A 12250-nucleotide genomic window follows, 5' to 3' on the forward strand; every position below is an offset into this window, starting at 1 on the left:
CAGAGGAGGGAGCCGGCAAGACGGTAAACACCCGGAGGTGGCAGAGGAAAACGCTGCATCGCCCTCGACCGGGGCCGCACAAAATACTTCACGGGGCCGCATGCAGCCCTCGGACCGCAGGTTGGACACCCCTGGTCTAGGCTTTTGATGATCTCTTGGGGGAGGGGATAGTAGATGCTATGTTTATTGATTTAAAATATTATACAAGTTCTACTCAGCAGTATATTGTCAAAGATGACAAGCTAACCTCTAATGCTACTAATAAAGAATGCAGAGAATGTAAGTCTGATTTCAGGGTGCTTTTTTGGGGAGCTGACATGTGAATTCTGAGGTCATAATTATTTGGAACTGCTTCTGTTATTTCTTCATTATACTCTTAAAGCACAAATTTACAAATAAAGCTGGGTCTGTCCGGTTTGAATTTAGGGAGCTGCATGTTTTGTAATCGTGTCTTTGTGAATGCTTCACTGGTCCTTTTGAGGAGGTGGCAGTCATTTTTTCTTTCTTGTTTCATGTTGGCTACAGATAGCGATGAATGTGCTGAAGGGACGGATGAATGCCACATTGATGCAATTTGTCAAAATATACCTAAATCTTATAAATGCATCTGCAAACCTGGCTATAAGGGAGAAGGGAAACAATGTGAAGGTAAGAATGTCACTCTCTCTCATGTGTTTGCTCTGTTAAGGCTTTTGTAAATAGATGAATTCCTGAAATGATTAATGCAGATCTACAACTGCTTACTTTCAGATTGCACTGCTTATTGGTAAGCTGTTCCTGCTGCTTCTGTTAATTGTTGTGCATCAGGGTCTTATTATTTTCTTAAATATGTATTTTTCCCTAAATTTTAATTTGGGTCTTCCCTGTGTGCTAAGTCCTTTTTTAACACAGCAGTAATGCTTAGTTGTTGTCATTGCTGTTTTTGTTCTGTTGTTTTTTTTTGTTTTTTTTTAATGATGTCATTTTAATATTTGATGTCTTTTTATTATTCTGTCTTTACCCCACTCAAATGTTTTATGTATGTTAGCCACTTTGAAACTTTGAAAAGGCGGGATAACAAAATTTAAATAAACTTGATAGGGCTTTTTCTTTTTATATACGGGACCAAAAACTAAAATTACTAATATAAATTTTTTAAAAAACACCCTGAGATTCAAGATTCTGCATGCAGTACAACCCACAGAGAAAAAGAAGCAAATGTATTTCTTCCTGATCAGTGCAAAAGATATACAGCAGATTAAAATGCTCAATGTTGACATAATTCAAACACTAACTTGAAGATAAAATCATTCCCCCTACCTTGCTGTGCCTCCCTCCGGCAGGTGTCTAACCTTCTGGCCGGCTCCAACCTGGCTGTTTTATGCGGTCTGCGGTCCGATGCCCCCTGGTGTTATCTTGTGGCCGCCTCCCTCTTCCTCACAGCTATAGTGTGCATGCAGCGGCTCCTCGTGCGTCCTGCACCTGAACCGGAAGCCTTCTCTCTGTTATCGTAACATCAGAGGGAATGCTGGATGAGGTGTGGGACGCGCGAGGAGCTGCTGCACATGGCTCCGTGCACACTACGGCTGTGAGGAGGAGGGAGCCAGCCACAAGGTAACACTGGGGGCATGGACCGTGGGCCGTATAAAACGACCAGGCGGGCCGGATTCGCCCCGCGGCCCTTGTGTATGACACATGTGGCTTAGAGGATGGAAATGGATCCAAAGAGTATGAGGTCTTATGTAATGCAGACAGGATTAGAGACAAGGAAAAGGTAGACTGTAATTGAAAGGAAGACCATGTCGAATGGCCTAATAATGGAATAGCTACATTTTCTGAAAGCAAAGTATCCTGGGTCGTTGTTAAAGAAGAAAGTTGAGAATCAGAATAAGTGGGCAACACTTTCTGTAAATTGATGATCTTTGTGGAAAAGAATTGTGCTAAAGTTTTAACTGCAAGGCCTGAATATGAAGAAAGTTTTTGAGGCTTGGAGGTAATGGAGTGAAATATCAAATAAATGTCTTTGGATGGATTAGATGATTTAAGTCTTGATAACATTTAAACTTTGCCTTTTTTTAAATGGAAATTATAATCTCTATGTATAATTTAATTACATAAGTCAGTAGACGATTTAGTTTTTTCCACCAAATATGTTCAGCTTTGCGTAATTGTCTTTTAGGCCCTTCTTTACAAAACTGCACTAGCATTTTTAGTGCAAGCCGCTACGGTAAGACCTCCAACTCTCATAGGAATTCTATGAGTGTCGGAGCTGTTACTGCAGCAGCTAGCGCTAAAAATGCTAGCACGGTTTTGTAAAGGACGGAGTTAATAATCTGTAGGTCATACTGGTACCAAGGATTATGAGAATATGACTGAAAGGGAGCTATGGCTTTTAAAGGGGGTATATAATCTAATGCATTTACAGTATTAAGGTGTTATGAAAAATCTGAGCTTTTGTGTCCTACTCTAAAGTATTAAAATCAATGGGAAATTCAAACAAAAATTAACTTAATTGTGATTATATTAGTCATCTATTCCTTTATCATATGAAGCCATTATTTGTGGTACGCTGTTACAGGTAAAGCCTATGTTAGATAAATACAAAAGCCGTCTTTTATTTATCCTGACCGCACTAGCTATTCAAATGATCAAGAAAAACTGGAAATGTCATGACAGACTTAATTACACATTCTGGTGGACAAGGTTGTGTAACACATATAAATATGAAAGAATGAACGCGGAATGCTTGGGTTTTAGTAATGCATTTAATAAAATATGGAACCCGTTGACTGCATTTGTTAATACGCAATAATAGTAATGTATTTTTCTTTCTTAGATTTCCTTACACATTCAGGGTGGGGGGAAGGGGAGGGAAGGATATTTTGAGGAGTTAATTGAGTATAATCTATCTATATATATAAAATCGGAGGTATGTATGTATGTATGTGTGTGTGTGTATGTGCCGCGATCACGCAAAAACGGCTTGACCGATTTGAACGAAACTTGGTATGCAGATCCCTCACTACCTGGGGTGATATGTTCTGGGGGTCTCGCGGCCCACCTGCACACGTGGGCGGAGCTACAAACAGAAAATCATATTTCACCCATTCATGTCAATGGAAAAAATATAAACAGCTGCCATTCTCACAGTAATTCAAAAACGGCTTGACCGATTTGAACGAAACTTGGTATGCAGATCCCTCACTACCTGGGGTGATATGTTCTAGGGGTCTCGCGGCCCACCTGCACACATGGGCGGAGCTACAAACAGAAAATCAGATTTCACCCATTCATGTCAATGGAAAAAATGTAAAAAGCTGCCATTCTTACAGTAATTCAAAAACGGCTTGACCGATTTGAACGAAACTTGGTATGCAGATCCCTCACTACCTGGGGTGATATGTTCTGGGGGTCTCGCGGCCCACCTGCACACGTGGGCAGATCTACAAACAGAACATCAGATTTCACCCATTTATGTCAATGGAAAAAATGTAAAAAGCTGCCATTCTCTCAGTAATTCAAAAACGGCTTGACCGATTTGAACGCAACTTGGTATGCAGATCCCTCACTACCTGGGGTGATATGTTCTGGGGGTCTCGCTGCCCACCTGCACACGTGGGCGGAGCTACAAACAGAAAATCAGATTTCACCCATTCATGTCAATGCAAAGGATGTAAAAAGCTGCCATTCTCACCGTAATTCCAACTATAAAACACTTTCTATGACACTATAACCACTAGGGACATCGTTTCTATTCTACCACGGACACCATACATATAGAGTTTGTATGTTCTAACTGTGTTTGTAAGTGTTTCCTTCATGCACCCCAGTTCATAATGTTATTACATTACCTGAGTACTCACATATGCTGACCTAGGAACACAGGTTCCATTCTGAACCGGGAAACAACTGCATGGAGTTTCTTTTCAACCTGAGTTTCCACATATTGAGTTGTTTTAATCAATACTGGAACTTTTGGATGCCACTTATTCCAACAGATCTTCCTTTTCAGTTTAAGAGATTGCAAATTCCAGTGAGACTTGCATTCTCTATCACAATCAACAAATCACAGGGACAGACTATTACATACTGTGGAGTGCATTTAAGATCCCCCTGTTTTTCCCATGGACAACTCTATGTTGCTTGCTCAAGGGTGGGTTCACCCAAGAATTTATATGTTCTTGCTCCTGGAGGTGAAACTAAAAATGTTGTTTATAATCAAGTTTTGTGTTAGTTGTATTGTATTCATTTTGTCAAATATTTCACATTATAATTTGAATATTGTACTTTTTATAAAGCTGTTAAAAAATAATTTCATTCACCACTATAAAGTATCTTTATTTGATTCCATTTACAGTGTTATTGCTATAATTAAATACCCGTGCAACGCCGGGTCATCAGCTAGTGCTATATAAATAATATGATTTAATGTATTCATAATTGAGAGGGGGTGGGGAAAATTGTTGTTTTTACTATTCTATTTGTGTATTGTGGTGCATTTTATGTAATCTTTTAATGTTATATTATTTGTAATGCACTGTTAAAGTTTGAAAAACAAAGAATTTTTTTTTTTTTTTTAAAGTGAATCAATTTTTGATAAGCAGCATGATTTAAAAGGGGGTATTGTCATATGAGAAGGCATAGAAACCTTGACTAAAAGGTGATTGATATGGGGGAGGTGGGATGTACTGTTGGTGAAAATGTTGTTTCTGATGAGGTTAAAACCAGGTCAAGAGTATGTCCTTTGTGATGAGTGGGATGTGTGATCTATTGAGCAAAGTTAAGTTCTGAGAGAAGAGTTAGAAATTGCTAAAAGCAAGGCAATGTAGGTGTATCTACATGAATGTTAAAATCTCCCAGTATAATAACATTAGGAAAATGTATAGTGGCTTCTGTGATAGCCTAAGAGCAAGAGTCCCATTGACTTTGGATTAATGAAAGTGGAAAATAAAAGAGTTGTTAGAAAAGGTGATGTATTGAGGCGAGCCGTGAGTACTAAAGTCGGGCCTCACCAATCAGGAGCTACTTTGACATGCAGCTCCTGATTGGTGAGGCCCGACTTTAGTGCAGGAAGAAGCGGTCAGAGCATACCGCGAGAGATTTCCTTCACTCGCCAGCACTCTGGCTGCTCTTTCCTGCCTCTCCAGCTGCCCTCTCCTGCCCGGTCATTCGTAGTCAGAAAATACCACGAATGACCGGGACCACGAATCGCCAACCGCAAATGACTGGGGGAGCACTGTAAGATGTAAGATGAATGGACCCTACACAGTCCGTGTTTTGGCAATGAATTGCCTTCCTCAGGGATCCTGAATAAGAGCACAAAACAAACATAAATTGGAAAAGATAAATTAGAAAAGAAAAAATTGGGAAAGAAAAAAAGAAAACCAATCAGAATTAAGAAAACCATAATTGCAATGCGAACACACTATATCCTAACCATAAATTGCAGACACTAAAAAAGACCATATAATAATATTAAAATTAAAATGCAATTCATAACATCAACATAAATAGTAAGTGCAACCCTCTTAGGTGCCTAACTTAATTGGCAAAATACCCTTAACAACCTTAATTGGTTAAAAAAAAATTTAATTGGGAGCTAGGTGCCTATCTGATTCTGTAAAAAATAGACGCCTATTGCAAAGCGCTTAGCGGCACCTAATGCCTAAGTGGGCATTTCTATGGGTTGAGTGTAAGTTGGGTGCCACTAAATGCGATTCTTCCAAAACGTAGGTGCTTGAAATGTAGGCCTTTAAAACCGGTTCCTACATTTTTACATAGGTACCGCTAGCTGCGATTCTGTAAATGGTGCCTAAGTGTGATTGACATTTGGCCTGCACATTTTTTTAGGCACCAGCGGATTTAGGCGCTATTTATAGAATCAGCCTGTACCAGAATGCCTCACAGAAGCCACCTGCTAGGACAGGGGTCAGCAACCTTTTAAAAGCCATTTTATACTAAATGTTTGACCCAAGATTTGCAAAGAGCCACAATGGGTAGAGAAGGCGGTTTGAGATACGATTTTTATATGGGTATATATGCATTTAACACAAAAATAAAACTTCCAGTCATAGGCAGCGGAATGCTTTTCCATTTGGGGAGGCCCAAAGGCTCCACCCTAGCCCCAGTAGGATCCTGTGGCATGACATCTCTCTCCAGCTCCCAACTCCCCCACCAACCTTCCACGGGCGCTGTAATTTAAAATCTTCCAGCAGCCACCACAAAGCGTCTATGAGAAGGCCTGTCCTGGAAGTCTTCATTCTGCAGGGATGCTATGTGGCAGCTGCCTGAAGATTTAAAATTACAGAGACCGGGAGGAGGTGGGTGGAGGAATAGATCCATAACCGACTCTATCTGCTAATTTTTGGGGAGGCCATGGCCCCTGTGGCCTCTCCTGTTCCGACGCCTATGCTTCAAGTACTTACCGAAAATACAGAAAAACAATTTAATGAGACTTTTGACATTGTATTTCTGCACATAATTGTTTTATGTTCAGTGACTAGTTGGACGTCTTCATTTTTAAACAGGATTATAAGCTTACATCATTAAGCTGACTTCTTAGCTTGCTTTTGATATCATTTATGTTGGAGAACGTCTGCTCACAATAAATGGACCCAAAAATCATCAAAATTCCAAATGCTACTATTTTGAGTTGACAATAATAGTTTGGAAGGTTTTGGAATGCTCGGAGACCACCATTTCAGGATTCAAGGGCAAGTTGGATGCACACCTTCTTGCAAACCACATTGAGGGATATGGGTAAACAAGGTCTCAGCATGGAACCCTGGGATTGGCCTCCGCGTGTGCTGGTCGCCTGACATGATGGACCTAGGGTCTGATCCGGCGAAGGCATTTCTTATGTTCTTATGAAAATCAGTTGGTCCTCCTTTTGTCAGCTGGAAAGTTTCATCCATTTGAGATTCATGGCTAAAGTTGGCTTTTCTCTTTCTAGATCTTCAAATTCCACTTGTAATGATGTATATTTTGAAGACCACACATCTTTGCTTTTCAAGTCTGTTAGTTATAGTTCAAACTAAGCTCTCCCCTTATCAATCTGGCTGAAAAACCTTCCTGTTTTTATATTTTACTTTCCAGTTACACACCAGTGTTTAATGGCAGCAAACACTTAACATACACTTTCATATCCACTTTCAGGAAAAAACCCTGTGAAATCCATAGTCAAAAAGCTTTAAATTACCGTAAACCATCTGGTATAGTAGATAGTACTTATCTTTAGATGTCTTGTTTGTAGTTTAATAGCTGATAATCTAAATGAATCCAATCCAACACAGCCAGCTTTTCATGGCAATATCACTGCAGCATCAGAGCAAATAAGGATCAACTGTTGGAACATTAGCAGTGTGAAGCCTTAGCATGCACCATCTCTTCTTTCCCATGTTCATATCAAATTAGATGCACATCTCCTTACGAGAGGCATAGAGGGATATGGGTGACTAAAACTACATCAGGTGTATACCTGACTGGGCCTCCGCGTTTACGGATCGCCGGACTCGATGGACCATGGGTCTGATCCGGAGAAGGCAGTTCTTATGTTCTTATGTTCTCTCTCACTCCATTCACCATCTCTCCTTCCCCTCCATTCTTATGTCCATTTCTCCCTCTCTCACCATTCCTGCAGCTGCCTGATGCTAACCTCGAAACCTCTCTTCTGTCATGTCCCACCTGGTCAGAAACAGGAAGTTCTGACAGAGGGTGGGATGCAGCAAATGAGAGGCTTCCAGGTTAGTGGCAGGTCTGGAGGAATCACTGCCGCTAACCTGTTGAAGAAAAAGAAGTACAGGAGATACTGTGACCACAGGAGCTCAAAGCAGGAGATAAAATAACTGGCAGGGGTGATGGAGGCTCAACGAACAAGTTGAATGTGTCTATTCTTCTGAGAAGAGCCACAGCCACGTAGTCAAAGAGCCACATGTGGCTCATGAGTCACAGGTTGCTGAGCCCTGTTCTAGGAGAATACCATGCCTTGGTCATGAGCACAAAAAATAGACAAGAAATATTAATGAAGGGACCACACATCAATAATAGAGATATAAGGGCTAAAAAATGTCTAGAACCTTCAAAATGCATATACAGCAATACTTGAGGAATAGAAACTGAAAATTTAGGATATCAAAGATATACATTTGCTAAAATTGACATATTCCAATTAACAAATTCAGAATAAATATTGTTTTCTACCTTTGTTGTCTTTTATTTTTCTATTTGCTTTGAGTGACTCATGGATTATTGCTAAAAATATATTTTTTATATAGAGGAGGGGGGGTGTTAAAAAATAATAACTCCTGGTGTCAAATATACTAGATACGCCACTGATCAGATCCCATCACTCTCAGATTCTGCTTTTTCATTCACAGAAGTACTTCACTTCATATATTGTGCTTCTTTTATTTCTGTACACACCCACTGTGCATGTTTTAATGTATGTCTGGGTTCCTGTATGCTGGTTAGGGAACCTGAAATTAAGCTACAAACAAATTACAAAAAAAAGAATGTCTGAGAAACTAGCTGCTTCTCTGCAATCCTAGACCTCCTACAATTGGTTAGTGCACAGACAGAAGGCTAGTTCCAATTCATTACAACAAAGTACAGCTAAGGAGAAATTTTCAAAAATTCATGGAAATAAAACAAAAAATGTTGACCAATATCAGAACATTCTGATCAGAAGGTATTACCTTCAAAAGCTAATAAAAAAATAAACTGTTAATCTAATAAAAAGGTATAATCCTATTTTCTTTTCTGCTGCGAAGCTGATTTTAGGAAAAAGTAAATTTTACCATGTGACCCCTTTGCTCCTGAGTCTTCATTACCTCCCAGTTTATCTTAGAATTCAATTCAAAATTTTATATGGCATTTTTATTCCCCTCGTTCCCTCATTACGAAATGCTTGCAGATTTTCCTTTGTAAGAGGCATCCAACAATTCAAACTTTCCCTTCCTTCTAGAAAAGGAATTAAAGGAATTAAAGATCTTCAGTCAATTTCTGGCTTTTAAACTTTCTCAATTATGGAATGAACTCCTCTTAATTTGAGGAGCACCAGTTCTTTCCAATCTTTCTGTAAATTTCTAAAAACTTTTCTATTTGCCAAACATTTTGAAAACTAATTTCTTTGAAACCTTTGCTATTACTTTCTTTAGTTTTTATTTAATTATTGTAAACTTTCTTTAGTTTTTATCTAATTGTTATAAACCGAGTCGAGCTTCCTTAGGTTGATGACCCGGTATATAAAGTTAAGCTTTAGTTTAGTTTAGTTTCTATTTATTAACTTTAAAAGTGGACTAACACAACTACCACATCACTTTGCTCAAAGGTTCTTGGAATGCTTTGCAGCAACCATCAAGGGACTCCATGGAGTTCTTCAACAACCAACGGGAAGATCTAGAGGAGATCCTGTCCCAAATCTCACTATATATTCTGACAGTCCTGGCCCACTTGTTATTTACAGTAAGTCACTTTGACCATTCCTTCATAGACAAACATAATAGTAAGTTCTTTGGGCCAGGGCGAGCATAAGAACATAAGAATAGCCTTACTGAGTCAGACCAATGGTACATCTAGCCCAGTATCCCGTCTTTGTGGAGGCCAATCCAAGTTACAAACCAAATAGTAGCAGCATTACATGCTACAGTCCAATGTCTGCCTCAACAGCAGACTATGGGCTTTTCCTCCAGGAATTTATCCAAACCTTTTTTTAAAACCAGCTACATTAATTGCTCTCACCACATCCTCCTATTGGTTTTAAAAGTATTACTCTGTAACGTCATCGAGTGTCCTTTAGTGTTTGTAAATCTTGATGCAGTTAAAAAAAATCGATCCACTTGTACCCGTTCTCCACCACTCAGAATTTTGTAGACTTCAATTATATCTCCTCTTAGCCTTCTCTTCTCCAAGCTGAAGAACCCTAACCTTTCCAGTCTTTCCTCATACGAGAGGACTTCCATTCCCTTTATCATCCTGGTTGCTCTTCTTTTAACTTTTTCTAGTGCCACTATATCTTTTTTGAGATAAGGTATAGCAGCACTACTGTGAAAGTAACTCTCTTTAAGCTTTGTTTTAGAAAGAGAAGAAATGAAATCTAAAATCCTCCCCAACACTGCAGAGAAAGCAAAAGCATGTAATCTTCTCCAATAGTTCAATTCTCTAAACAGAGCAAATGAAAAAGAAAACTTACTTAAGATTGGAGCGAATAAAGCAGCCTGCACAGAAATGTGGTTCTTTGTTCAGTGTATAAGAACATAAGAATTGCCATACTGGGATAAACCAAAGGTCCATCAAGCCCACTATCCAGTTTCTAACAATGGCCAACCCAGGTTCCAACAGTGGCCAACCCAGGTGCCAAATACCTAGCTAGATCCCAAATAGTAAAACAGATTTTCTGCTGCTTATACTAGGAATAAGCAGTAAATTCCCTTAAGCCATCTGAATAATGGCCTATGGACTTCTCTTTTAGGAAATGATCCAAGCCTTTTTTAAACCCCGCTAAGCTAACTGATTTCACCACATTCCCTGGCAACAAATTCCAGAGTTTAATTACATGTGGTGTGAAGAAATATTTTCTCCAGTTTGTTTTAAATCTACTACTTAGTAGCTTCATCGCATGCCCCCTACTCCTAGTATTTTTGGAAAGAGTGAACAAGCAATTCACATCTACCCTTTCCACTCCACTCAGTATTTTATAGACCTATCATATCACCTCTGAGCCATAAGAACATAAGAAGTTGCCTCCGCTGAGGCAGACCAGAGGTCCATCTCGCCCAGCGGTCCGCTCCCGCGGTGGCCCATCAGGTCCATTTCCTGAGCAATGGTCCCAGACTATCCCTATAACCTACCGCTACTCTTATCTGTACCCCTCAATTCCTTTATCCTCTAGGAACCTATCCAAGCCTTCTTTGAAGCCTTGTAACGTGCTCCGGCCTATCACAGCCTCCGGAAGCGCGTTCCATGTGTCCACCACCCTCTGGGTGAAAAAGAACTTTCTGGCATTTGTTTTAAACCTGTCTCCTTTTAATTTTTCTGAGTGCCCCCTTGTACTTGTGGTTCCCCATAATCTGAAAAATCTGTCCCTTTCTACTTTTTCTATACCCTTCAGGATCTTGAAGGTTTCTATCATGTCTCCTCTAAGTCTCCGCTTTTCCAGGGAGAACAGCCCCAGCTTTTTCAGTCTGTCAGTATATGAGAGGTTTTCCATACCTCTTATCAGTTTAGTTGCTCTTCTCTGGACTCCCTCAAGTACCGCCATGTCCTTTTTGAGGTACGGCGACCAATACTGGACACAATACTCCAGATGCGGTCGCACCATTGCACGATACAGTGGCAGGATGACCTCCTTTGTCCTGGTCGTGATACCCTTCTTAATGATACCCAACATCTTGTTTGCTTTTCTTGAGGCTGTGGCGCACTGTGCCGACGCCTTCAAAGACGTGTCCACCATCACTCCCAGGTCTCTTTCAAGGTTAATTACCCCTAGCAGTGATCCTCCCATTATGTAGCTGAACATCGGGTTCTTTTTCCCTACATGCATGACCTTGCATTTCCCTACGTTAAAGTTCATTTGCCATTTTTTGGCCCATTCTTCTAGCGTCGTTAGGTCCCTTTGCAGATCTTCGCAGTCTTCCATGGTTTCAACCCTGCGGTAGAGTTTGGTGTCATCCGCAAATTTAATAACTTCGCAATTTGTTCCCGCCTCCAGGTCATTAATAAATATATTAAACAGGAGCGGTCCCAGCACCGACCCCTGCGGAACTCCGCTCGTGACCCCCATGCCAGTCTGAGTAATGGCCCTTCACTCCAACCCTCTGTTTTCTGTCTGCCAGCCAGTTTTTGATCCATCGGTGGACCTCCCCTTGCACCCCGTGTCTCCACAGCTTTTTAAGCAGTCTTTCGTGCGGTACCTTGTCAAAGGCTTTTTGAAAGTCAAGGTAAATGATGTCAATGGATTCCCCTTTATCCACCTGTCTGTTTACCCCCTCAAAGAAGTACAATAAGTTTGTGAGGCATGACCTACCCTTGCAGAAGCCGTGCTGGCTCGACTTTAGCTGTCCATTGTTTTCTATGTGTTCACAGATACTGTCCTTAATCAATGCTTACATCATTTTTCCCGGGACTGAGGTCAAGCTCACCGGCCTGTAGTTCCCCGGGTCCCCCCTTGAACCCTTCTTGAAGATGGGTGTGACATTTACAATTTTCCAATCCTCCGGGATCTCTCCAGTTTTTAAGGATAGGTTACATATTTGGCGAACTGGCTCTGCTATTA

The 12250-nt window shown here is 40.4% G+C and overlaps 2 protein-coding genes across 6 annotated transcripts in view; one reads left to right on the plus strand and one right to left on the minus strand.

Annotated features, from left to right (window-relative positions):
- Positions 1–12250, minus strand: part of MPPED1 (metallophosphoesterase domain containing 1) — a 435376-nt gene that overhangs the window by 289198 nt on the left and 133928 nt on the right. The gene's annotated exons all lie outside the window — the stretch shown is intronic.
- The window catches only part of SCUBE1 (signal peptide, CUB domain and EGF like domain containing 1), a 545901-nt gene that overhangs the window by 44267 nt on the left and 489384 nt on the right, over positions 1–12250 (plus strand). For all 5 annotated transcript variants that reach the window (XM_033951623.1, XM_033951624.1, XM_033951620.1 and 2 more), the window contains one exon: positions 526–648. Coding sequence is in view for 3 of the 5 variants with exons in the window: in XM_033951620.1 (XP_033807511.1) it covers positions 526–648 (123 nt within the window). In the remaining 2 variants the exon portion in view is untranslated. The remainder of the gene's footprint in view (positions 1–525; positions 649–12250) is intronic.

This window comes from Geotrypetes seraphini, chromosome 7, assembly GCF_902459505.1.
Source record: "Geotrypetes seraphini chromosome 7, aGeoSer1.1, whole genome shotgun sequence".
In the NCBI taxonomy this organism is placed as follows: domain Eukaryota; kingdom Metazoa; phylum Chordata; class Amphibia; order Gymnophiona; family Dermophiidae; genus Geotrypetes; species Geotrypetes seraphini.